Source organism: Gobius niger, assembly GCF_951799975.1.
Source record: "Gobius niger genome assembly, chromosome: 14".
Lineage (NCBI taxonomy): Eukaryota > Metazoa > Chordata > Actinopteri > Gobiiformes > Gobiidae > Gobius > Gobius niger.
Genome location: NC_136865.1, coordinates 31,091,006 through 31,118,701, shown reverse-complemented (window position 1 = coordinate 31,118,701; position 27,696 = coordinate 31,091,006). Strand labels below are relative to the sequence as shown.

The window sequence follows — 27,696 nt, the reverse complement described above, 5'->3', positions numbered from 1 at the left end:
AAGCCATGGAGCCGGATTTCAGCACTTTATCCGAAAGGAAGAACCCTCCAGTCGGGAAAGCCGGCCCGCAGGCCAGCGTCGGCGAGGTCCAAGCCGTGCCGACGCTCAACGTGGGGCTCCACCCGGCGCCGCTGCAGACGTACTACATCGACAAGCAGGGGAACTTCATCGGCATCGCGGCCCCGCTCCAAGGCGCGGTCCAGGCGTCCGCGCGGTCCCGCTTCGTGCCCGTCGCCGGTCAGGAGAAGGCGAGGCTGCAGATGGGCTTCGGCGCGGGGCCGGTGGCGATCACGCACGCGCCGGTGCCGACGGGGCCGAGCGCGCTGCCCCAGAGCCAGCCGCCCGTCGTGCAGACGTGCCAGTCGCTCTCCGCCAGCGTGCCCAGCTCCATCCAGGTGCCGGTGACGCCGGGCGGCAACCAGGTGCAGATGACGACGGTGATGAGCTTCGGCGGGGAGCAGGTTTCGAAAGAGCAGAAGGTGAAGAAGCCGGGGAAGTACGTGTGCGAGTACTGCAACCGGGCGTGCGCCAAACCCAGCGTGCTCCTGAAGCACATCCGGTCCCACACGGGGGAGAGGCCGTATCCCTGCGTCACCTGCGGGTTCTCCTTCAAGACCAAAAGCAATTTGTACAAGCACAAAAAGTCCCACGCCCACGCCATAAAGCTCGGGTTGATGGCTCGGTCCGAATCGGGGGGAGGCTCGATGTCGCAGGAGTCGGAGAAGGGCGTCGGGACTCACTCGGAGGCGGAGGAAAGCGGGGAGAGCGACGAGGAAGGCAGCAACGCCGAGGATTCACCGCAAAGCCTGGCCATGTCTGAGAGTTTGGCGCAGGCTTGCCAAGGCGAAGCGGAGCATAATGTGCCCGAGTCTTGCAAAACGGCGGCGGGTCAGCGGTCGCACGAGCCGAAAGCCACCGCGGCGCTTCCCAAAGTGGTGGTGTACCCGGTGAACGTCTCCCCGTTGAGAGCGGACAGCCCCCGGGTCACGATGGCGGCGCCGGAGCAGGCGGCGGCGCGACAGCGGGAGTTCCAGTCGGCGAGCCTGAGGTCCAGCATCACGGTCCTGTCGTCGCTGAAAGAGGTGGACGGCGCGAGCGCGTCCCTGGACGTCAGCGAGGACGAGGACCAGCAGTGCAAGTCGCCGCTGATGGGGGGCCACGCGCAGCTCCAGAGGCAGCAGGCCACCGATTTCTCCCAGCAGCAGCAGCCCAAGTGCCTGCTGAGCCCCAGGAGCTTGGGCAGCACCGACTCGGGATACTTCTCCAGGTCGGAGAGCGCCGACCAGGCCATGAGCCCGCCGAGTCCCTTTGTGAAGATCACCCCGCCCGTGGAGATGGAGAAAAACGCGCCTCCCAGCCAGGTGGTCGCGGCGGTGATGCACGTGCAGAGCGAGCCCAAGGCGAGGCCCGCGATGGAGGGGCAGATGCGGCCGCCGCTGGAGCCCAAAGCGCTGTCGCTGGAGGAGCGCATTTCCAAGCTGATCTCGGACAACGAAGCGGTGGTCGACAACAAACAACTGGACAGCGTCAAACCGAGGCGGACTTCCTTGTCGAGGCGAGGGAGCATCGACTCGCCCAAGTCGTACATATTCAAGGATTCGTTCCAGTTCGATCTGAAGCCGATCGGACGGTCCAGCTCGAGCTCGGACATCCCGAAATCGCCGTTCACCCCCACGGACAAATCGAAGCAAGTGTTCCTGCTCTCCGTGCCCTCCCAGTACCCGCCGATGGACTGTTTGCCGATCACGAGGAGCAACTCCATGCCGACCACCCCGGGGCATTCCGCGCTGCCCGTCAACGTGCCCCCGCTCCCGCACCCCTTGCGGATCTGCCAGTCGTTCGACGAGAAAATGGGCCCGCTCAACGACGACGTGTTCTCCTCCGCGCCGACGACGCCAAACCCGGCCATGCACGCCCGGACGCTGGTGAGGCAGGTCGCGGTGGAGGACTTTTCCGCGAGCCACGAGGGGCACGGGCTCCCGACGGTGCGCTCCATGGACGAGGGGTACCCGGGAGCGGGCGGCAACGCGACGGAGCTGATGCAACGTAGCAGATCCTTCGAGGACAAAAACAGGAAGCCGCCGCAAAGCAAGGGCACGATGTACGAGTGCGAGACCTGCCGGAATCGGTACAGGAAGCTGGAGAACTTCGAAACGCACAAGAAGTTTTACTGCTCCGAGCTGCACGGGCCGAAGAAGAAGGACGCGGAGCAGGAGGTCTTCCACGCGCACACGCAGCAGCCGTTCGCGAGAAGAGGCGTCTCCGGTACGGGCGTCGATCAGCAGACGTCGTTCAGGAAGCGCAGGATGAAGATGAAGAGCGTGGGCGACGAGGACGATCAGTCGCCGACGGACACGGTGCCGCCGTGTTCGGTCAGTTTGGATTCGGGGCAGTCGCCGGCAGCTATGGCCAACAGGTCCTTCCCTCCGCACGCCGTGATGGTCGACGTTCAACCCAAGAACAGCCAAAACAAGCTACCTCAAATCCAACTCGTAGCAAGGGGTACGTCAGACGCCAGGCTTTCACCGATACGGGAGACGAAGATGGCGAATAAGGGGGAACTGCAGAGGCAAGGGAGCGGGACGTCGGTGATCAGGCACACCAATTCCTTGAGTCGACCGAACTCCTTTGAGACGGAATCGATGGACAGGGCGTCCCCGGTGGAAAGCATGGAAAAAGATCCGGCGGGCAAGCCCAAAGCAGACCAAGTAGCAAACATTTCCATAGACGCCGGCCACGAAAGCAAGTCACAGAGCGTGGATTTCGGGAAGCAAAGAGCGGCGCAGTTCGGCGAGAGAGAAAGCTGCGAAATCCCGACGACCCCCGTGCACCAGTCGAGGCTCGTCCGGCAAAACAACATCCAGGTTCCCGAAATACTCGTGACCGAAGAGCCGGACAGGGAGGCCGAGTCTCAGTGCGTGGATCCGACGGAGAAGCAGGCGGATCAGTTCAGCTGGCCCCAAAGAAGCGAGAGTCTGTCCAAGCTGCCGGCGGAAAAGCTGCCCCCGAAGAAGAAGAGGATCCGGCTGGCGCAGATGGACCAGTCCTCGGGGGAGTCGAGTCTGGAGTCGAGCCTGTCGAGGAGTTTGAGCAGAGACAGCAGCTTGTCCCGCGGGTCGAGCGTTTCCGCGTCGTTCGACCGGGAGGAGTCTTTGAGATCGGAGAGTCCGTCCAGAGCGGAGTGCGCCGGCAAGAGCGCGGATTTACAGGGTTTACCGGCGGCTTTCAACACCCTCAACGTCCCGGGGGTGATGAGACGCGCCGCCTCCGAGCAAATCACCTGCACGCAGCCGTCCGTGGAGATTTCGAGCGACTACCGGAGCAAGTCTTTTGATTGCGGGAACGTGTCGCCGAGCAGGTCCCTCTCTCCCGCGGGTTTGCCCAAAAGCGCCGGGCAAATCTCTCAGGTGCCGCTCATCGAAAGACGCCGCGGGCCGTTGGTGAGGCAGATGTCGTTGAAGATCGGCCCCGAAAGCCAGCAACCCGTGAGGAAAAGCGTGGCGCCGCTGGACAAAGTAGCCAACGTTTACTCGCTGACGCAGACCAAGCCGCAGCAGATCCACATCGCCAGTCGCAACGCGGCCGCGCAGCCGTTCGTGCTGCACAGCGGAGAGCAGCCGCTGCAGCTGAACGAGCAGCTCGTGCAAAGCATCAACCTGGGCAGCCCCACGCTCCAGCGGCAGGTCCACGGGCTCCCGCACCCCTGGCACCAGACGTCGAGGGTTCAGGTCTGCCAAAAGACGCAGCAGCCGGTAAACCAGATCCTAGTTTGCCGGGAAAATCTGCCGAGCAAACCGGAGGAGCCGAAGGACAAGAGCGATTTCGTGCCCAAGTACCAGCTTCCCTGCGCCGGTTCGAGGTCCAGCCAAACGTTTACGTTCTCGAACCCGCCGGGAGCTCAGATCGCTCTGCCCGTTCTGACGATACCCATCGCCAACCCCATGCTGGGCGTTTCCAGGTCGTCCGAAGCGGAAGGGCAGACGCACACCTCGCTGCCGCAAATCCTGATAACGCACGAGCAAATCCACCCCGTCCCGAAGGCGTCCAGTAAGAACGTGTTGACGCAGTGTAAAGAAAGAGAAAGAAGAGATCATTCCCCCGTTCGACAAGGCACCAGTCTGAATCTGAGCAACGTCGAGCTGGCGTCTTCCATCGGGCCGATACAGTGCACGCAGAAGCTGGCCTCCGTCACGCTCTGCCCCCAGCAAGAGCCGACCGCTTCGAGCAAACGCATGCTGTCTCCGGCGAACAGCCTGGACATCTACATGGAGAAGCACCAGAAACGGGCCAAGGACGAGCACGGCGTCGCCTGCCTGACGGACGGGAGGTCGGTCAACTACCTCAACTCCAAAATGTCCGAGGTCACGAGGCAGAGGAAGCTCACGCTGGTCCGGCAAAGCTGCACCACGGAGCCGGCGGACAGCCCCATCGAAACGGAGGCGCCTCCCCTGTCGCCCCCGAAGGCGGACGTGGAGAAGGAGGACGAGGTCAAGCCCATGTCGCCGGATAGCGCCGGGCTGGAGAAGGAAACGTGCGCGATCATCCCGGAGGAAAGCTGCCCGGCGACGAGCCAGTCCGCGCCGGTCCCGAAGACGCAAGACAAAACGGAGGAGCAAAAGTGGCCACTGGCGAAATCCCCGATCAGGCCGTCGAGCTTCCACTGCGGGCAGGCCAGGCTCACGACGTCGGTGTCCGTCGTCAACACCAAAGACAGCCACCGCCTGTCCTTCCCGAGCCTGAAGACCACCACCACCCTGACCTGGTGCTTCCTGATGAAGAGGAAGTCTCTGCACGCGCAGCAGACGGACCTGAAGACCTCGGCGTACGCGGCCTGGGCGGTTTCCCCCAACAACCCGAACCCGCTGGGGCTGCCGACCAAAGTGGTGATGTCGCTGTTCGACTCCAGACAGAGCTCCAAGAAGATCCTGTACACGTCGGCCATAAAGACGGGCGGGGCCAGAGACCTGCTGTCGTACTCGGGGAAGCTCAAGGACGTCATGCCCAAGGTAAGAGACTCCCGTGCTGCTCAGGGCTGACGAAATGTACTGATAAAAAGTTATATCTCGGTGTTTTTGGGGGCGATATCTTTGCAAACCATCAGAAATATGCATAAAATGTGCTGCAAACATTTGGATTTACTGAATAGACCAACAAAAGGCAGAGTCAACACTTTCCACATGTGTGACCCAGACTCTTTTCCAGATTTGAAAATGTTTTCCTCTTAGTTTAGACATTTTTTTCTCCAATTTTCTTCTCCTGATTTTAACCTGTCTTGTACCATCTCCCATTTCCCCCCAATTGTCCTTGTTCTTAGGATTCTTAGGTACATTTTCCCTTTATTTTTCCTATCTTTTCCCCTAGTTTCTCCATATTATTCCCCCATTTCCCCTCAATTGTCTCCTTTTTATTAAACATTAAATATGACCTAAACCCCCTGATAATCTATATGGCAAATAATCGTAATAGGAAACAAAAAAATGCTATGAGTCAGCTATACCAAATTTTATGGCAGCAAAAAGAGAAAATAGCAACCAATGTTAAGGTAAAATGGGAAGAAGAGTTCCATATACAAATAACTGAAAATGAATGGGAACAGATTTGTGCCGGGGTCCATAAAACTGTGGGTTCCTTATTTTGGAGAGAGTTCGCTTGGAAAATAATTATGAAATACTTCTTGACTCCAGAAAGTATGAGCAAATATTGTGGAGGAATTGTGGAGAGGAAAATGCAAATTACACACATATTTTCTGTACTTGTAAAACAATACAACCTCACTGGAAAGAAGTATTTCACATCATTGAAACGATACTGGGAAAGAACTTAAAATCAGAAAATATGATATTAGGAAAAAAACCCAATTAATATAAACTCAGAATTACAGCTCTAAAGATCAAAACAAAGGAGTGGAAAAACAGTAATCCCCTGGATATTAAAAAATGGATTAATATTATACAAGAAGTAAAACTGAATGAGACAATTACTCACAAAATAAGGATCATGGGCCATGAGTTTGACAAAAAAATGGTTTATAAGAGAAATGGAAAGTACATAAAGACTGTGGATTGGCGTTGATTATGCGGCGGATGTTGAAATTTTTTTTCTTTTTTTTCCCTCTTTTTTTTTATAAAAAAGATAAAGAAGAAGAAGAGTAATAACCAAAGTTGCTTTTTATACAAATGTACTACTTAAAGGATATCAATTGTCTCCTTATGTCCCCCCACCCCCCAGTTAAAAAAAAAAGAAAAATTCCCCAATTTTCTCACTGTTCTTTCTTCGGATTTTAACCTTTTTTTCACCACCCCCTCACACAACCCCCCTAGAAAAAAAAATAAAACATCCAGTTACTTTTCTAATTTCTTACCCAATTTTCTCACCATTTTTTCCCCCAGTCTGTAAACTCTTAGTTTAGTCTTAGTTTCTTAGTTTTTCATTAGTTTTCTTACAGACAGACAGTAGTCGCCTCTTTTTATTAATTATGGCACATTTTCCTGTCGCACCGTGGATCATCTGAATCAAAAGGTCTAAAATCAAGGCCATGGGAACCCAGGGTGCTGAGGGCGCTACAGCACCCCCTGGTGGATCGTCTATGCAATACAAGCAATATTAACCTCTTAACCCGCCTGAACCGAGAGCATTTTCTCCAGCTCAGCTTTACCCAAATCCTGTAGGCCAGTGTAACGCCTCATTTGAAAGCTAAGACCTACAAAACTCATCTAAATGGATCTTTTTCCTCATGTCAAAAAAAAGTTTCCATTAACTTTTTTTTGTCATTTTTTTTTGGTCATTTTTTGTCACATTTTTTGTTATTTTTTTGTCATTTTATGTCATTTTGTCTTTTTTTGTGACATTTTTTGTAATTTTTTTGTATTTTTGTCTTTTTTTTGTCATTTTTTGTCATTTTTGTGAATTTTTTTGTGAATTTTTTTGTGAAATTTTTTGTGAAATTTTTTGTGAAATTTTTGGTAATTTTTTAAAAAAAAATTGTCCTTTTTTGTGTGTCTTTTTTTGTCTTTTTTGTCCTTTTTTTGTCATTTTTTGTCTTTTTTGTCCTTTTTTTGTCATTTTTTGTCTTTTTGTGTCACTTTTTTGTCACATCTTCATCATTGTTTTCGTCTCAGTTCTGTCGCTATTTTCACACCTTTTTTCCAGAAGCTTTTGGATTGGGGTAAAGCCAATCTGGAGAAACTGTGCTCGGTTCAGGTGGGAGTTAAGGGTTTAAATAAATATGAAATAAGCAAAGAAATAGCGTTTTGGGGGGCCATCTTGTCTCTCAGCACCTCCTACCCAAAACATCTTCCCACGGCCCTGCCTAAAATGGAAAACACCTTAAATATAATTTGTTGTGTTTTAGTTTTGAATATAACTTTATCTGTATAATGATCCGCAGGTGCCGCTGATCCAGAAATCCAAGTCCGTGGAGGCGCGAACCAAAGCCCAGCCCGAGCTTCAGAGCAGCCTCGAGTCGGACAAAGAGCAGACGACGAAGAGCGAACCGCGGCGCGTCAAGATCTTCGACGGAGGGTTCGTCACGTTATTACATCTTATGGAACTTGGTTTATAAACTTTGGACACATGACTTCCTCGTCCTCAGGAGTGGAGAAACATCACGCTGTAAATCATCATGCTGCCGACTTTTGCTTATCATTTCAGAACCATAAGAGAATAGAGACGTGCCGTTTTAGTTCAGGAATCTGCTGATTTTTGTCTTTTAACCTCTTAACTCCCACCTGAACACGTTTTCTCCTGTTCTCCAAGTTCTCCAAATCTAAAAGCTTCTTCAAAACAGCGATAAAAAAGAAAAAAAGAAAATGAGGATGTAAACACAACAAAAAAGCGCGAAAAAGTGACCAGAAAAGCGACAAAAATGACACAAACTCAACAAAAAGGTGACAAAAATCCAGCAAAAAAATGACAAAAATCCGGTAGAAAAAAGACAAAAATCCAGCAAAAAAAAGACAAAAATCCAGTAGAAAAAAGGCAAAAATCCAGCAAAAAAAATGACAAAAATCCAGTAGAAAAAACACAAAAATACAACAAAAAAATGCCAAAAATCCAGTAGAAAAAAGACAAAAATCCAGCAAAAAAATGACAAAAATCCGGTAGAAAAAAGACAAAAATCCAGCAAAAAAAAGACAAAAATCCGGTAGAAAAAAGACAAAAATCCAGCAAAAAAAAGACAAAAATCCAGCAAAAAAAAAGACAAAAATCCAGTAGAAAAAAAAAAAAAATCCAGCAAAAACGTGACAAAAATCCAGCAAAAAAATGACAAAAATCCAGCAAAAAAATGACAAAAATCCAGTAGAAAAAAGACAAAAATCCTGCAAAAAAGTGACAAAAATCCAGCAAAAAAAATGACAAAAATCCAGTAGAAAAAACACAAAAATACTGCAAAAAAAAGACAAAAAATCAAGCAAAAAAAAACACATAAGGGAAATCAAAAGTGACGACAAGGGCAAAGAGGAGAGAATGCATTTGGTTTTGGCGGGTGGTAAGAGGTTAAACCAGCTCCCTCTGAAGAACCTACTGAACATGAGTGTCCTGAAGGGCCTCTCTCACCGGCCTCAGAGGCCCTTGTGAACGCATTCAGTCTGAGTCGAGGGGAGGGAGATGACCAGTCTCCAGGTCTCGGTGAAAACGAACAGGTTTGATTTCAGCGGTGTCTCTTCATGGTCTCGGAGAGGTCTCCGCGATCTCAAGCAGAAGTGGCAACTCAAGTCTCTAACTAGTCTCCAGGCTGGTGAGACAGGTCTTCCTCTAATAATATACAGTTCAACCCTGACACATTTTACGGTTTAGAAGCTTCATACTCAGGATTATAGACCAGACATTGTTATCGGCCTTAGACAAACCCCCACACTGGTCGCCCTCTGACCTCGTGCCCCCGTTGTTCCCGCAGGTTCAAGTCTAACGAGGAGTACGTGTACGTGCGGGGCCGAGGCCGGGGGAAGTACATCTGTGAGGAGTGTGGGATCCGCTGTAAAAAGCCCAGCATGCTCCGCAAACACATCCGCACGCACTCGGACGTGAGGCCGTACCACTGCGCACACTGCAACTTCTCCTTCAAGACCAAAGGTAAAACTCTGGCCCAGATATTCACAAACACTCGTACATTTGTGAAACGCCCCCGATCCTCCTCGGGGTCGGGTTATGTTTAAAGGATCGGTGCGTGAGAATCAAGTCTTACCGCCGGGAAACAAGACGTCTTAGCTTTGATGAAAATGATGGAAAATATCAGAGTCTTACTGACTTCTTTGTCTCTTCTTCTCTCTCGTTTTTTTGTGAATTGATGCTTGTTCCACTGGATCAGCAGAAATTGTCCAGTGAAACCTTAAATGTTATTGAAAGGCCTCACATTTCTTTTCCTATTGGCATTAAATCTAAATTACTTTGAAAATAATATCACTGCTTGATGTTTTACTTCACACATTTTCCAAAAACACAAACACTATTTTCCAAAACACATTCAAATTTTGGATATTTTTTGTGTCAAATTCACAAAAACGTGTGATTGAAAATGGCAGAGTTTACTTTTAAAATGTCGATATTTACTTTATTCCTCAGATTAATTTGATGTTTGCAAATAATTGGAAGTAAATACTGTGTGTACAGTGGGGGGGGAAAGTATTTGGCCGAAATCCCATAGGAAGTCTATGAGGAACTGACCAAACACTTTTTTTTCCCACTGTATGTGTGGCATTAAAACATGGTGTCCTGGCATTAAAATGGCATTTTAATGGCATTTTAATTGACTACGAGTCCGGAAAAAAGTTGAACTGAATTGACTTTACACAGAACATAATAATGTGTAAAAGTTCAGTTTTACTTAAACAGTTTTACTCTTGTTTTGATCCTGATTTTGTTTAGTTTTTTATGACTTCTGCTGAAAACTTGCAATTTGTGTTTAATTTGAATGGAGCGTGTTGTGTTGAGATGATTTAGTAAAATATCGCATTCATTTTCTTTTCTTGGACCTTTTTACAAAGTGCCATCTGGACTGAATCTTTTTTTTGAAACATAAATCACAACGAGACATTTTCCTCCAACTCGGCTCCGTCCGTCTCTGCTCCGGCGTAATGGATGGTTTCTGGACGAGCGAGAGCCTGCGCAGACGTGAATGCGGCGTCTGCATTCGAGTTTGACGCCGCGCGGTTAATCCATCGCCGTTCGCTCTGTCCCTATAATTGTGTTTCTGAGTCTATTTATAACGCGGTGGATCTGCCTCCTCCTCGGCGTGATTCACCGCTCGGCATCGGAGCCCACGCCTCGGAGAGCGGCTCTGCCCACGGCGCTTTCAGAGCGGCTCCTGCAGCTCCTCCTCGCTCCAGCCTCAGCGTCAGAGCCAGAGCTTAACAAGAGGATAGATCTGTGAAAACAGGCCTTAACCTCGTAACTCCCGCCGCAACCGAGAGCCTTTTCTCCAGTTCAGCTTCACCCAAATCCTGTAGGCCAGTGTAACGCCTTATATGAAAGATAAGATCTACAAAACTCATCTAAATGGATCTTTTTCCTCACGTCATCAGATTTTTACCCATCTTTTTTTTGAGGGAGTATTCAACACATTTTTGTAACTTTTTTGCAATTTTTTTTGTCACATTTTTTGTCATTTTTTTTGCTTTTTTGTCACATTTTTGACATATTTTTAGTAATTTTTTTTGTCATTTTTTGTCATTTTTTTTGGTCATTTTTTTGTCTTTTTGGCCATTTTTGTCCAATTTTTTGTCCAATTTTTTGTCCAATTTTTTGTCTTTTTTATCATTTTTTCGTCTTTTTTTGGGGGTCTTTTTTTGTCACATTTTTGTCAAAGTTTTCTCACTTTTTGTCATTTTTTTGTCTTTTTTTGTCAATTTTTTGTCATTTTTTTTCCCATTTTTGTCAAATTTTTTGTCTTTTTTTTTTCAATTTGTTTTTCATTTTTTTGCTTTTTTTGCTTTTTTGTCATTTTTGTTGTCAAATTTTTGTCAAATTTTTTGTCAAATTTTTTGTCTTTTTATCATTTTTTTGTCTTTTTTGGGGGGGATTTTTTTGTCACATTTTTGTCAAAGTTTTACCACTTTTTTGTCATTTCTTTTTTTCACATTTTTGTCAATGTTTTTTCCCTTTTTTGTCACATTTCCATCATTGTTTTCGTCTCAGTTCTGTCGCTATTTTCACACCTTTTTTTCCAGAAGCTTTTGGATTGGGGTAAAGCCAAACCTGAGAAAATGTGCTCGGTTCAGGCGGGAGTTAAGGGTTTTTTAAAGGGAATTGGATATGAAACAATGACTGGAAAGTGTGGAGTCTGTGGGAGCGACTCTCATGGCTGTGTTTTTGCATGAGAGAAACAAGACCCTCATTTGGAGAAAACCAGCCCTAAAGTTTCATAACGAGTGCTCAGTTCAGTTCAGTTTATTCGGTCAAAATTATGACAAAAGATTAAGTATACTTCTTCAAGACATAACATACAAAATGACCGAAAAGGTATAGGCTGAAGCTAATGCTTATTTTGCCTACCCTTGTTTTTTTCAAGTGCGACACATCTCTCTGCTCTTCAGTCTTATTTTAAAAAGCCGTCAAGCTAAATACACATCGAGTCGAGTGAGAAGTGCCCAGTCTCCTGCTGCGTCCACACCAAACGCGTTTTGGGCGTCAAAAACGTGCCTAGAGCCCGTGGTTTGACACGTGTGCTTTCTGAAGTCAGACGGTTGTCTCAAATGTCCCCGAGCGTCAGGCAGTCAGTGTGTTCGTCGCCATCTTGGAAGCAGCTGTTGCCTGAAATAAACCTGCTACAGCTCATTGTTGATTAAAAGTCTGCAACAAACCACAAATGTGTGATCGTCATTAAAGCTGCTCTATGTCGTTACGGATTCATTTACGTTTTTAGTGCATGATGCTTGTTTTCATGGGAGAAAACCGGAGCACAGTACGAGCTAACTGAGCTAACGGAGCTAACTGAGCTAACTGAGCTAACTAACAAGCTATGGTTTTCTCCCGGAGCTAATTGTAGATGATGTGAGTAATAAACTACAACATCAGCCCAGCTCAGTGTGTGATCATTGTTCTTTATCGACTTTATTTGTGGATATTTCTCATTTTCACGTGAGGACCCGAGGTTTAGCTTAGCATTAGCTTTCTCCGCTGCTAATGCTACAACAGGCGTCCTCGAGGCCCAAACACATTCCCAGCGCAGATTCAGCCTCTGAAATAACCTTTCTTGTCTTTTAATCCTGGTGTTTAGATAAAGAAGCACTGATGTGTCTTTGTCCCAGAGCTGCTGTAGCTCCGGTTCACAATGAAGCTAAACCTCCGTGACTTGTTTACATCTGTGGGGCCGGTGTAACGTCGAGATGCACTTGTTTGTCGAGCTGCACTGACAGTATCAACGCGCATGTGCTCATGTCTTTGTCTCTCATTAAAAACAGCTGGTAAACTTTGTCTTGCATAATATTACGTAACTAAAGAGCAGACGACTCTTTCCTCAGCAACTTTTATTACATTTAAACGGTCATGCTTTCTGATTATTGACAAAACTTGTACTTTTTTTTGTTTTTAAAGCCTATATTTTCAACAGACAGATATTTAAAGGCAAATTGTTTTAGCAGCTACGTCATTTACTAATCACATTCGACAGTAACATTTATGAAATCATGTTATTTGCTGAAAAAGCGCAACTCGATGGCTGAATGTAAAATGACTGGATAGTTCTGCACATGCGCAGCAACGAGAGGTAGTGCAACTCGACAAGCCGTCTGTTTCGATTGTGCACCGGCGTAGAATCTGCCCCGGTGGCTCAGCTACAACGTACGTCACTGTGGGGGGAAAGCTCCTGATTGGTCGACGCTCGCAAATTTCTCCAAAAAGTTCAACATTTCCCAACTCGAGGCGTGTCAAAAGCTTTCCAAGCGCGAAAATCTGTGGACGAATCTGTGAAAACAGGCCTTAACCTCTTAACTCCCGCCTGAACCGAGAGCCTTTTCTCCAGTTCAGCTTCACCCAAATCCTGTAGGCCAGTGTAACGCCTCATTTGAAAGCGAAGATCTACAAAACTCATCTAAATGGATCTTTTTCCTCACGTCACAGGTGTTCAACTCATTTTTGTTACTTTTTGGTAATTTTTTGTCACATTTTTGACATATTTTTTGTCATTTTTTGTCACATTTTTGTCAAAGTTTTGTCAAAGTTTTCTCACTTTTTGTCATTTTTTGTCACATTTTTGTCCAATTTTTGTCCAATTTTTTTGTCAATTTTTTGTCACATTTTTGACATATTTTTTGTCCTTTTTTTTGGTCATTTTTTGTCATTTTTTTGTCACATTTTTGTTCAATTTTTGTCAATTTTTGTGAATTTTTGTGAATTTTTGTCAAAAAGCTTCAAAACGCGGGACCTCTTGACGCCCCCCGGAGGCGCGTCCTCCATGTATTTTAAATGTAAACCTGAGGCTTTGGAGGCGCCGGCCCCGTTTGGTGTGGACGCGGCATCAGTCTCCGCCCTGACCTTGTTTTTGCCTGTTTTGTTTCAGGGAATCTGACGAAGCACATGAAGTCGAAGGCCCACAGTAAGAAATGCCTGGAGATGGGCGTCCCGGACGGACTCGTCGACGACCAGGAGGCGGAGGACTCGGGTAAGACGCTGCACTCGGGCAGCTATAAAACAGATTCTGCAGCACTTTTAGTTTTGTTGAGCTTTGACGGCACAGTGTGGACGACACTCCGGCGTGGTGCGTTTACATGCATGAGACCCATGTGTGTTCATTAACCTCTTAACTCCCACCTGAACATGTTTTCTCCAAATTCTCCAAATCTAAAAGCTTCTTCAAAACAGAGGCAAAAAACGAGAAGAAATGAGGATGTAAACGCAACAAAAAAAACGCTAAAAAGTGACAAAAATCCAGCAAAAAAGACAAAAAAAATAACAGCGAAAAAAGACAAAAATCAAGAAAAAGTGACAAAAATCCAGCAAAAAAATGACAAAAATCAAGCAGAAAAAGACAAAAAAGGGGCAAAAAATTTACAAAAATCAGGCAAAAAAAATCCAGAAAAAAAGACAAAAATCCAGCAAAAAATGACAAAAATCCAGCAGAAAAATGACAATAATCAAGAAAAAAAAGACCAAAAAAAAGACAAATATCCAGCAAAAAAATGGCAAAAAAGGGCAAAAAAATGACAAAAATCAGGCAAAAAAATGACAAAAATCCAGCAAAAAATGACAAAAAAAGGGCAAAAAAAATTACAAAAATCAGGCAAAAAAAGACAAAAATCCAGCAAAAAAAAGGACAAAAATTCTACAAAAAAAGACAAAAATCAAGCAAAAAAAAAGAAAACAATCCAGAAAAAAAAAGACAGAAGAGCAGCAAAAAAGTAATAAAAAAGTGACAAAAACACAAAAAGGAAATAAAAAGTGACGCCAATGGCAAAGAGGAGAGAATGGATTTGGTTTGGGCGGGTGGTAAGAGCTTCACTGTCCTGACCAAATAAACAAATAATAAACACAAGTGGAGACCATTTCACACACACACAATCTTGCACTTCTCTCTTAGTGAAGACACTCATAGACATAATGTATTACCCAGACCCGAACCCTGAACCCCCAACCTTAACCTTAACCCTAAAACCACAATGACCCTCAAACAGTCCCTCAAGTAAGTGAGGACTACCCAAAATGTCCTCACTCTGTTGGTTAAAAACTCACACTGGTCCTCACAATGTCACAATTACAAGAACACACACACACACAAACAAACACACCAGTTCATTTCCACATCATCCACTTTGGCTCATGCCTAATATCAATGTGAAGCTTTCTGATATATTTTTTGAATTCATGCTTTATTTATTCAGCTTTGTCCCTTGAGACTCGATGCCTCATTTGCAAGAGAGACCTGTTGTATAAGATTATTATATAAGAATGTTATGTATAAAAAAAGCCTAGTTAAGACGTATGGTTTTATTTTGTGACACATTATTAGTTAGAAAGATTTGTTCATAGAGGATTTGGGAGTTTGCTTTGATTAGTTCCACTGCCTTGTTTTTGGGGGAGTTCTTAGCTCAATAGATCAGGCAGGAATTACACATAAACACTTTTAAGAATATGAAGTCCCAGAGTGTGTTGTGTGGAGTCAGATGTGTGACAGATGTGTGACAGATGTGTGACATTCGGTTCAGAGCTTCACCACAGTATCAGGCACGTCAGTATTTGTGAACGGAAACAAAAAAGTCGACAAGAACCGGTCCTTTTTTGAAGAAATCTCGACACAAATCTCAGCGTGGGGCCTCTGTTTCCCCTGCAGCGTCTCGTCTTAACCTCTTAACTCCCGCCTGAACCGAGAGGATCCTTTTCCTCACGTCATCAGATTTTTTTCCATCCATTTTTTTGTTGGGTTTTAAACTCATTTTTGTCACTTTTTTGTCATTTTTTTGTCATATATTTGTAATTTTTTCGTCCATTTTTTATCACATTTCTGTCACATTTTTTGTCCTTTTTTTGGTCCTTTTTTTGTCATTTTTTATCATTTTATTGTATTTTTTTAGTCCATTTTTTGTCACATTTTTTTCATTTTTTTCTCTTTTTTTTGTCATTTTTATGTCATTTTTTGTCATTTTTTGTCATTTTTTTGTCATTTTTTATAAAGATTTTTATCAAATTTTTCATCAATTTTTTGCTACATTTTTGTCATTTTTTTGTCAAATTTTTGTCAATTTTTTGTAATTTTTTCGTCACATTTTGTCTCATTTTTGTAATTTTTTCATCCATTTTTAATAACATTTTTGGTCAATTTTTTGTAATTTTTTAGTCCATTTTTTATCACATTTTTGTCATGTTTTTTGTCAATTTTTTGTAATTCTTTTGTCACATTTTATCAATTTTTTGTCCTTTTTTGTCTCATTTTTGTCATTTTTTCGTCAATTTCTTGTAACATTTTTGTGACATTTTTGCCACTTTTTCATCAATTTTTTGTCCCTTTTTTGTCACATTTCCATCATTGTTTTCGTCTCAGTTCTGTCTCTATTTCCACACCTTTTTCCCAGAAGCTCTTGGACTGGGGTAAAGCCAAACTGTAGAAAAAGTGCTCGTTTCAGGCGGGACTTAAGGGGTTAACGCCCGTACGAGCTTCTCTTGTGCAAACATCCACAAACACACGACCTGTTTCCTTTCCCTTTAAACCGGGCCCAGCGTGTGCGGCTCCGCGTCGTGGGCGTGCGAGGGATTTTTACATAACCATTTCATAACACTTTCCCTCCGATTCCCTGGAGGTTTTTTTTCCCGTGTTTGGGGAAACTCGCTCCTCCCGGTTTTCCTCGCGGCCGCCCCGGAGATCGCCGTCTTTTCTCTCTCTTTTTCCCCCCCTTGTTTTTTTTTTATGTTTCTAAATTTAGCCGCTGCCGTTTCCTCGTTGCGAAGCCGCGAGCCGCCCACGCTCTGCTGCAGAGTCGACGCTGCATTTAGAGGAGTCCAATTAAAGCCGGGCTCTTAGCAACAAACCGAGGCCCAGGGAAACGCGGCGGCGGTTTAAGGGGAGGCCCTGCTTTGTGATGTTTCGCTGCTTTAATGGAGGAAAAACACAGGGACATGTGGAGATGTCACGTTGCTGAAAAGATGCCGAAATGTTGTGCAAAAACATGCTTTATTTTGTAATGGGCTGAGAACAGAGTGACGTTGTTTTTTCCAGACGTTCTCAGTCTCCTGCAGTTTGAGTCGACATTTAAACCAATGGAGATTTTCCATTTGGCTCGACACTTTCACCTGCACAAAGAGACTTAAGAGGAAGGAAAAACAATTATGGAAATGTGACAAAAAAGTGAGAAAACATTGACGGAAAAATGACAAAAATGTAAAAAAATAAATAAAAGACAAAAATGTGACAAAAAAATGACAAAGAAAATGACAAAAATTAGATTAAAAAATGACAAAAATGTGACAAAATATGACAAAAATTTGACAAAAAATTGTCAGAAAAATTACAAAAATGTGACAAAAAAATGACAAAAATTAGATTAAAAAATGACAAAAATTAGATTAAAAAATGACAAAAATGTGACAAAATATGACAAAAAAAATGACAAAAATTAGATTAAAAAATGACAAAAATTAGATTAAAAAATGACAAAAATGTGTTAAAAAATTGATGTAAAAATGACAAAAAATGACAAAAATTATATTAAAAAAATGACGAAAAAAATGACAAAAATGTGACAAAAAAATGACAAAAATGTGACAAAAAATGACAATTTAAGGGACTGCTCACCAGGTCCCTTAAATCTGGTGAACAGTGCTGGGCAGATCACCAGAGGCGGGAGACTCGAGTCACATGACTTGCACACACACGCACACATTGCCCTGTTTGGATGCGCACACATACACACACACACACGCACGAACACACACACACGCGCGCACACACACATCGCCCTGTTTGGACTGCCGTGCACACGCACGGCAGTCAGATCTCATGCACTCGCGTTTTTGTGACAGCGGGTTGTCCTCGGACAGCAGCACCGCGGTCCATATGGACCCGTGGCCAATGCCCGCGGCCGGTGGGACTCGTCACGTGGGGGCCGGCCGCGGATGTAATAACACCAACCACGCACAGACTCAGTACTGTCGCCAGGCTTCCTGGTGTTCCCAAACGGTCTCCCATCCCAGTCCTAACCAGGCACTTTCCTGCTTAGCTTCAAAGTCGGTATGGGAAATAAACATGGCGGCGCCCAGGCGGCGGCCATTGAGATAGCGTTTTCTATAATAGATTATATATACAAAAATCCAGCAGAAAAAATGACAAAAATCCAGCAGAAAAATAAAAAAAATCCAGCAAAAAAAAGACAAAAATCCAGCAAAAAAAGACAAAAATCCAGCAGAAAAAATGTGTCTCCTCTGTGTCTCCTCTGTGTCTCCTCTGTGTCTCACCTGTGTCTCCTCTGTGTCTCGTCTGTGTCTCATCTGTGTCTCATCTGTGTCTCACCTGTGTCTCACCTGTGTCTCATCTGTGTCTCATCTCTGTCTCCTCTGTGTCTCCTCTGTGTCTCACCTGTGTCTCACCTGTGTCTCCTCTGTGTCTCACCTGTGTCTCCTCTGTGTCTCCTCTGTGTCTCACCTGTGTCTCACCTGTGTCTCCTCTGTGTCTCACCTGTGTCTCACCTGTGTCTCCTCTGTGTCTCACCTGTGTCTCCTCTGTGTCTCCTCTGTGTCTCACCTGTGTCTCACCTGTGTCTCCTCTGTGTCTCACCTGTGTCTCCTCTGTGTCTCATCTGTGTCTCATCTGTGTCTCATCTGTGTCTCCTCTGTGTCTCCTCTGTGTCTCACCTGTGTCTCACCTGTGTCTCCTCTGTGTCTCACCTGTGTCTCCTCTGTGTCTCATCTGTCTCCTCCAGCAAAAAAATGACAAAAATCCAGCAGAAAAATGACAAAAATCAAGCAGAAAAAAGTCAAAAATCCAGCAAAAAAATGACAAAAATCCAGAAAAAAAATGGCAAAAATCCAGCAGAAAAAAGTCAAAAATCCAGCTGAAAAAATGACAAAAATCCAGCAAAAAAAAGACAAAAATCCAGCTGAAAAAAGACAAAAATCCAGCAGAAAAAAATACTAAAATCCAGCAAAAAAAGACAAAAATACAGCAAAAAAAAAGACAAAAATACAGCAAAAAAAAAGACAAAAATCCAGCAAAAAAAGATAAAAATCCAGCAGAAAAAATAACACAAATCCAGCAAAAAAATGACAAAAATCCAGCAGAAAAAATGTGTCTCATCTGTGTCTCATCTGTGTCTCCTCTGTGTCTCACCTGTGTCTCACCTGTGTCTCCTCTGTGTCTCATCTGTGTCTCATCTGTGTCTCATCTGTGTCTCCTCCAGCAAAAAAATGACAAAAATCCAGCAAAAAAAAAAAAGACAAAAGACAAAAATCCAGCAAAAAAAGACAAAAAAATGGAAAAAAAAAACAGAAAAAAAGACAAAAATCCAGAAAAAAAAAAATCCAGCAAAAAATAAATAAAAATAAAAAAAACAGAAAAAAAGACAAAAAACAGCAAAAAAAAGAGAGACAAAAATCCAGCAGAAAAAATAACAAAAATCAAGCAAAAGAATAATTAAAAAATCCAGAAAAAATGTCAAAAATCCAGAAAAAAGAGTAAAATCATGCAAAAAAATACATAAAAATCCAGCAAAAAAACACAAAAATCAAGCAAAAAAAATGACAAAAATCAAGCAAAAAAAATGACAAAAATCCAGCAGAAAAAATGTGTCTCATCTGTGTCTCATCTGTGTCTCCTCTGTGTCTCATCTGTGTCTCCTCTGTGTCTCCTCTGTGTCTCCTCTGTGTCTCACCTGTGTCTCCTCTGTGTCTCATCTGTGTCTCATCTGTGTCTCCTCCAGCAAAAAAATGACAAAAATCCAGCAGAAAAAAATGACAAAAATCCAGCAAAAAAATTACAAAAATCCAGCTGAAAAAAGACAAAAATCCAGCAGAAAAAAATTACAAAAATCCAGCAGAAAAAACGACAATAATCCAGCAGAAAAAAAATAACAAAAATCCAGAAAAAAAATAACAAAAATCCAGCAAAAAAATGACAAAAATCCAGCAAAAAATGACAAAAATCCAGCAAAAAAAAGACAAAAATCCAGCAAAAAATGACAAAAATCTAGCAGAAAAAAGACAAAAATCCAGCAGAAAAAAGACAAAAATCCAGCAGAAAAATGACAAAAATCCAGCAAAAAAAACACAAAAATCCAGCAAAAAAACCACAAAAATCCAGCAAAAAAAAGACAAAAATCCAGCAAAAAAAGACAAAAATCCAGCAAAAAAAAGACAAAAATCCAGCAAAAAAAAGACAAAAATCCAGCAAAAAAAGACAAAAATCCAGAAAAAAAAAGACTAAAATCCAGCAAAAAAATGTGTCTCATCTGTGTCTCCTTTGTCTCATCTGTGTCTCCTCTGTGTCTCCTCTGTGTCTCACCTGTGTCTCCTCTGTGTCTCACCTGTGTCTCCTCTGTGTCTCCTCTGTGTCTCCTCTGTGTCTCCTCTGTGTCTCCTCTGTGTCTCCTCTGTGTCTCCTCTGTGTCTCACCTGTGTCTCCTCTGTGTCTCCTCTGTGTCTCATCTGCGTCTCCTCTGTGTCTCCTCTGTGTCTCACCTGCGTCTCACCTGTGTCTCCTCTGTGTCTCACCTGTGTCTCACCTGTGTCTCCTCTGTGTCTCCTCTGTGTCTCATCTGCGTCTCCTCTGTGTCTCCTCTGTGTCTCCTCTGTGTCTCCTCTGTGTCTCCTCTGTGTCTCACCTGTGTCTCCTCTGTGTCTCATCTGTGTCTCCTCCAGCAAAAAAATGACAAAAATCCAGCAGAAAAAGACAAAAATCCAGCAAAAAAATAATTAAAAAAACAGAAAAAAAGACAAAAATCCAGCAAAAAAAAGACCAAAAAAAAAGACAAAAAGACAAAAATCCAGCAGAAAAAATAACAAAAATCCAGAAAAAAATGACAAAAATCCAGCAGAAAACAGACAAAAATCAAGTAAAAAGGACTAAAATCAAGCAAAAAATAAATAAAAATCCAGCAAAAAAAGACAAAAATCCAGAAAAAAAGACAAAAATCCAGCAAAAAAAAGACAAAAATCCAGCAAAAAAAACGTCAAAAATCCAGAAAAAAAGACAAAAATCCAGCAAAAAAAATGACAAAAATCCAGCAGAAAAATGTGTCTCATCTGTGTCTCACCTGTGTCTCATATGTGTCTCATCTGTGTCTCACCTGTGTCTCCTCTGTGTCTCACCTGTGTCCTCTCTGTGTCTCCTCTGTGTCTCACCTGTGTCTCCTCTGCGTCTCCTCTGTGTCTCCTCTGTGTCTCCTCTGTGTCTCCTCTGTGTCTCACCAGTGTCTCCTCTGTGTCTCCTCTGTGTCTCCTCTGTGTCTCCTCTGTGTCTCACCTTGTCTCACCTGTGTCTCCTCTGTGTCTCCTCTGTGTCTCCTCTGTGTCTCACCTGTGTCTCCTCTGTGTCTCATCTGTGTCTCATCTGTGTCTCCTCCAGCAAAAAAATGACAAAAATCCAGCAGAAAAAAAATGACAAAAATCCAGCAGAAAAAAATTACAAAAATCCAGCAAAAAAATTACAAAAATCCAGCTGAAAAAAGACAAAAATCCAGCAGAAAAAAATTACAAAAATCCAGCAGAAAAAACGACAATAATCCAGCAGAAAAAAAATAACAAAAATCCAGAAAAAAAATAACAAAAATCCAGAAAAAAAATGACAAAAATCCAGCAAAAAATGACAAAAATCCAGCAAAAAAAAAGACAAAAATCTAGCAGAAAAAAGACAAAAATCCAGCAGAAAAAAGACAAAAATCCAGCAGAAAAATGACAAAAATCCAGCAAAAAAAACACAAAAATCCAGCAAAAAAACCACAAAAATCCAGCAAAAAAAAGACAAAAATCCAGCAAAAAAAGACAAAAATCCAGCAAAAAAAAGACTAAAATCCAGCAAAAAAAGACAAAAATCCAGCAAAAAAAGACAAAAATCCAGAAAAAAAAAGACTAAAATCCAGCAAAAAAATGTGTCTCATCTGTGTCTCCTTTGTCTCATCTGTGTCTCCTCTGTGTCTCACCTGTGTCTCCTCTGTGTCTCACCTGTGTCTCCTCTGTGTCTCCTCTGTGTCTCCTCTGTGTCTCCTCTGTGTCTCACCTGTGTCTCCTCTGTGTCTCCTCTGTGTCTCATCTGCGTCTCCTCTGTGTCTCCTCTGTGTCTCACCTGCGTCTCACCTGTGTCTCCTCTGTGTCTCCTCTGTGTCTCATCTGCGTCTCCTCTGTGTCTCCTCTGTGTCTCCTCTGTGTCTCCTCTGTGTCTCCTCTGTGTCTCACCTGTGTCTCCTCTGTGTCTCATCTGTGTCTCACCTGTGTCTCATCTGTGTCTCCTCCAGCAAAAAAATGACAAAAATCCAGCAGAAAAAGACAAAAATCCAGCAAAAAAATAATTAAAAAAACAGAAAAAAATGTCAAAAATCCAGCAGAAAAAAAGACAAAAATCCAGCAAAAAAAAGACCAAAAAAAAAGACAAAAAGACAAAAATCCAGCAGAAAAAATAACAAAAATCCAGAAAAAAATGACAAAAATCCAGCAGAAAACAGACAAAAATCAAGTAAAAAGGACTAAAATCAAGCAAAAAATAAATAAAAATCCAGCAAAAAATGACAAAAATCCAGAAAAAAAGACAAAAATCCAGCAAAAAAAAGACAAAAATCCAGCAAAAAAAACGTCAAAAATCCAGAAAAAAAGACAAAAATCCAGCAAAAAAAAGACAAAAATCCAGCAAAAAAAATGACAAAAATCCAGCAGAAAAAATGTGTCTCCTCTGTGTCTCACCTGTGTCTCATATGTGTCTCATCTGTGTCTCACCTGTGTCTCCTCTGTGTCTCACCTGTGTCCTCTCTGTGTCTCCTCTGTGTCTCACCTGTGTCTCCTCTGCGTCTCCTCTGTGTCTCACCAGTGTCTCCTCTGTGTCTCCTCTGTGTCTCACCAGTGTCTCCTCTGTGTCTCCTCTGTGTCTCATCTGTGTCTCACCTGTGTCCTCTCTGTGTCTCCTCTGTGTCTCACCTGTGTCTCCTCTGCGTCTCCTCTGTGTCTCATCTGTGTCTCCTCTGTGTCTCCTCTGTGTCTCACCAGTGTCTCCTCTGTGTCTCCTCTGTGTCTCACCAGTGTCTCCTCTGTGTCTCCTCTGTGTCTCATCTGTGTCTCCTCTGTGTCTCCTCTGTGTCTCCTCTGTGTCTCCTCTGTGTCTCACCTTGTCTCACCTGTGTCTCCTCTGTGTCTCCTCTGTGTCTCCTCTGTGTCTCACCTGTGTCTCCTCTGTGTCTCATCTGTGTCTCATCTGTGTCTCCTCCAGCAAAAAAATGACAAAAATCCAGCAGAAAAAAATGACAAAAATCCAGCAGAAAGAAATTACAAAAATCCAGCAAAAAAATTACAAAAATCCAGCTGAAAAAAGACAAAAATCCAGCAGAAAAAAATTACAAAAATCCAGCAGAAAAAACGACAATAATCCAGCAGAAAAAAAATAACAAAAATCCAGAAAAAAAATAACAAAAATCCAGCAAAAAAATGACAAAAATCCAGCAAAAAATGACAAAAATCCAGCAAAAAAAAAGACAAAAATCTAGCAGAAAAAAGACAAAAATCCAGCAGAAAAAAGACAAAAATCCAGCAGAAAAATGACAAAAATCCAGCAAAAAAAACACAAAAATCCAGCAAAAAAACCACAAAAATCCAGCAAAAAAAAGACAAAAATCCAGCAAAAAAAGACAAAAATCCAGCAAAAAAAAGACAAAAATCCAGCAAAAAAAAGACAAAAATCCAGCAAAAAAAGACAAAAATCCAGAAAAAAAAAGACTAAAATCCAGCAAAAAAATGTGTCTCATCTGTGTCTCCTTTGTCTCATCTGTGTCTCCTCTGTGTCTCCTCTGTGTCTCACCTGTGTCTCCTCTGTGTCTCACCTGTGTCTCCTCTGTGTCTCCTCTGTGTCTCCTCTGTGTCTCCTCTGTGTCTCACCTGTGTCTCCTCTGTGTCTCCTCTGTGTCTCATCTGCGTCTCCTCTGTGTCTCACCTGCGTCTCACCTGTGTCTCCTCTGTGTCTCACCTGTGTCTCACCTGTGTCTCCTCTGTGTCTCCTCTGTGTCTCATCTGCGTCTCCTCTGTGTCTCCTCTGTGTCTCCTCTGTGTCTCCTCTGTGTCTCCTCTGTGTCTCACCTGTGTCTCACCTGTGTCTCATCTGTGTCTCCTCCAGCAAAAAAATGACAAAAATCCAGCAGAAAAATAATTAAAAAAACAGAAAAAAATGTCAAAAAACCAGCAGAAAAAAAGACAAAAATCCAGCAAAAAAATAATTAAAAAAACAGAAAAAAATGTCAAAAATCCAGCAGAAAAAAAGACAAAAATCCAGCAAAAAAAAGACCAAAAAAAAAGACAAAAAGACAAAAATCCAGCAGAAAAAATAACAAAAATCCAGAAAAAAATGACAAAAATCCAGCAGAAAACAGACAAAAATCAAGTAAAAAGGACTAAAATCAAGCAAAAAATAAATAAAAATCCAGCAAAAAATGACAAAAATCCAGAAAAAAAGACAAAAATCCAGCAAAAAAAAGACAAAAATCCAGCAAAAAAAACGTCAAAAATCCAGAAAAAAAGACAAAAATCCAGCAAAAAAAAGACAAAAATCCAGCAAAAAAAATGACAAAAATCCAGCAGAAAAAATGTGTCTCATCTGTGTCTCACCTGTGTCTCATATGTGTCTCATCTGTGTCTCACCTGTGTCTCCTCTGTGTCTCACCTGTGTCTCCTCTGCGTCTCCTCTGTGTCTCCTCTGTGTCTCCTCTGTGTCTCACCAGTGTCTCCTCTGTGTCTCCTCTGTGTCTCACCAGTGTCTCCTCTGTGTCTCCTCTGTGTCTCATCTGTGTCTCCTCTGTGTCTCACCTGTGTCTCACCTGTGTCTCCTCTGTGTCTCCTCTGTGTCTCATCTGCGTCTCCTCTGTGTCTCCTCTGTGTCTCCTCTGTGTCTCCTCTGTGTCTCCTCTGTGTCTCACCTGTGTCTCACCTGTGTCTCATCTGTGTCTCCTCCAGCAAAAAAATGACAAAAATCCAGCAGAAAAATAATTAAAAAAACAGAAAAAAATGTCAAAAATCCAGCAGAAAAAAAGACAAAAATCCAGCAAAAAAATAATTAAAAAAACAGAAAAAAATGTCAAAAATCCAGCAGAAAAAAAGACAAAAATCCAGCAAAAAAAAGACCAAAAAAAAAGACAAAAAGACAAAAATCCAGCAGAAAAAATAACAAAAATCCAGAAAAAAATGACAAAAATCCAGCAGAAAACAGACAAAAATCAAGTAAAAAGGACTAAAATCAAGCAAAAAATAAATAAAAATCCAGCAAAAAATGACAAAAATCCAGAAAAAAAGACAAAAATCCAGCAAAAAAAAGACAAAAATCCAGCAAAAAAAACGTCAAAAATCCAGAAAAAAAGACAAAAATCCAGCAAAAAAAAGACAAAAATCCAGCAAAAAAAATGACAAAAATCCAGCAGAAAAAATGTGTCTCATCTGTGTCTCACCTGTGTCTCATATGTGTCTCATCTGTGTCTCACCTGTGTCTCCTCTGTGTCTCACCTGTGTCTCCTCTGCGTCTCCTCTGTGTCTCCTCTGTGTCTCCTCTGTGTCTCACCAGTGTCTCCTCTGTGTCTCCTCTGTGTCTCACCAGTGTCTCCTCTGTGTCTCCTCTGTGTCTCATCTGTGTCTCCTCTGTGTCTCACCTCTGTCTCATCTGTGTCTCATCTGTGTCCTCTCTGTGTCCTCCAGGAGACCACAGTCACGTGGGCAGCGCCGACCGGCCCGACTCCGACGACTCGGACGCTCCGGACGACGAAGACGACCCTGAGGAGGAGGAAGACGACAGCCAGGCGGAGTCCGGCCTCTCCACGAACCCGTCGGTTTGCGCCAGCCCTCAGCACTTCCCCGGCAGAGACTCGGACGCCCCGCCCAGCGCGCTGCTCGCCCAGATGTCCATCAGCTCCGTGCTTCCCCTCGCCGCGGACTCGGACTCTGTGGCGATGCTGAGCCCGAAGCTGCTGACGGTCCGAGACGACGCGCTGAAGTCCCCCCCCTCAGCGGCGGCGGCGCCCCCCGGTGGAGCGGCGGGGGAGCTGTCGGACACGGAGTCCGTCCACATGATGAGCCCCGTGTCGCCCTGTCGCCAGATGTCCATCGACTTCCCCGACTTCGAGGTCCCGCCCAGTCCGCCGGCGCCCGCGAGCAAAGCGACGAAGAGCTCACAGGTACAGGAAAGATCACTTTTAGGAAGAAATGACATAAATCACTCGATGAGTCTAAAGTTTGAGTAGACTTGGTCTGGTCTTAGATAAAAAACCTTTTGTCGCCAAAGGAACAAGGACCACGACAGGGATTCTGCAGGATGTTAAAGAAAACCTGGAATTGATTTTAAACTGGCACTAAATCTACATTTACACAGCGCCCAACTGTCTTTACTGCAGAGGTCTGTCAAGAATAAAAAATAAAGGGTCTAAAACACATTCAGCTGCAGTTTTGGCAGAAATTGTGCAAAGAAGTTTCCTGTTGTCTTCTAAATGTTGGCTTAAGAGATTTAGAAGAGTTTTTGCGGGGTTGGTCTTGCTTCTGTCCCCGGTCCTTTCACATTTCTGCCTTTTTTTGGGCTTAGCCTCTAGTAAAAGCCATTGGAGAATTAAAGCAGATCTCTACAAAAATAAATCACAATTTTTAAAATGTGCTGGACAGGAATACTGTGTATTTTGTGTTAAACTTAAAACTTAACTCCGAGGAAAATGTCTGAGGTGCGATGTCTCAGAAAAGGACATTTAGATCAGTGTTTTTCAACCACTGTGCCGTGGCACACTTGTGTGCCGTGAAATACTGTCTGGTGTGCTTTGGGAAATTATGCAATTTCACCTATTTTTCTTTTTTTTAAATAAATTCATTATTATCCGCAAATAATGTACACTTTTCGAATGTCTGTGCCCTCTAGTGTCATGGTAGAGTAACCCTGTAATACTCTTCCATATCAGTAAGTGGCTGCAGGTAACTCATTTGTGGTGATCATGGCTAGCGAGACTATACGGTGTTCCTATTCAGACTTTGATGAGAACAACTGAGTGTAGGCTACAGAGTGAAATTTTTTTAACATTTTCCGCTGGTGCTGTGCCTCATGATTTTTTCAATGAAAAATATGTGCCTTGGCTGAAAATAGGTTGAAAATGGGGACAGTTTTAACAACCTCTACCACTGGCATTTTACTTAAGCTCTTCTAAAACACATAAATGATCGTCTAAAAGAAATTCAGACTTCTGTCAGTTTTGCACAATGATTCCTTTTCCCCTCTGGGACCAGTTATTCATCTCGTCTTAATTCCCTCTCTCTCCACAGGACGCCCCTCCAGCGCCCCCTACAGCCCCCTCTGCAGAGCTGTCCTTCCCGGTCGACCGCGGGACTCAGACGTCCTGCTTCCCCGCTCACACGCCGCTCCTGTTCCACACCAACCCCCCGACAGCGCCCCCCGCCGGCCCCTCCGGACTGTTCCCCTCGTCCGGCCCGGGACAGGCCCACCTCTTCAGCCACCTCCCCCTGCACTCGCAGCAGCCGCCGCGCTCCCCCTACAGCATGCTGCCGGTCGGGGGCATCCAGCTGGTGCCCGCCGCCGGACTCACCGCTTACTCCGCCTTCGTGCCCATCCAGGCCGGGCAGGTCCAGCTCACCATCCCGGCCGTGGGCGTCCTCCACCGCAACGCGAGCCCGCTGCCGGCCCCCGGCGCGTCGCCGCGGGACGGGGAGGCCGTCCAGCCGCTCCTGCTGCAGGACCCGGGCGGCGCCTTCCCGTGCTTCGCGCAAACGCTGCAGCCGCTCAACCTGGAGACGCTGAACATCATGGGCATCGCCAACGCGGGGGCTGGCGTCCACGCAGGGCCTGACGCTGGGGCTGCAGGTGCTGGCGGCGAACCCCACGTCGCAGGGCGGCGCGGGCCCGCACCACGTCCCGGGCCTGCAGATCCTCAACATAGCCCTGCCCGCGATCATCCCGTCCGTGAGCCCGATGTCAGCGCTCAGTCCGCTGCCCGGGGGGGGCGGAGGCGCAGGCGGAGCGGGGGCAGAGTCCGGCCAAAATGTCCCCTTCTCCGGCGGTTAGCAGTCCAGCGAGGATAAACGCCGGCCCGGCTAACGCGAGCGGCGAAGCCA

General features: G+C 44.4%; 1 protein-coding gene across 1 annotated transcript; it reads left to right on the top strand.

Moving 5' to 3' along the window:
• The first annotated feature begins 227 nt into the window (after positions 1 to 227).
• hivep1 (HIVEP zinc finger 1) lies at positions 228 to 27,696 on the top strand. The gene is given in 7 exon segments (XM_079570847.1): positions 228 to 5,006; positions 7,388 to 7,521; positions 8,897 to 9,072; positions 13,496 to 13,597; positions 25,291 to 25,766; positions 26,890 to 27,405; positions 27,407 to 27,696. Coding segments are annotated over 7 exon segments (6,390 nt in total). The 5' UTR covers positions 228 to 260; the 3' UTR covers positions 27,647 to 27,696.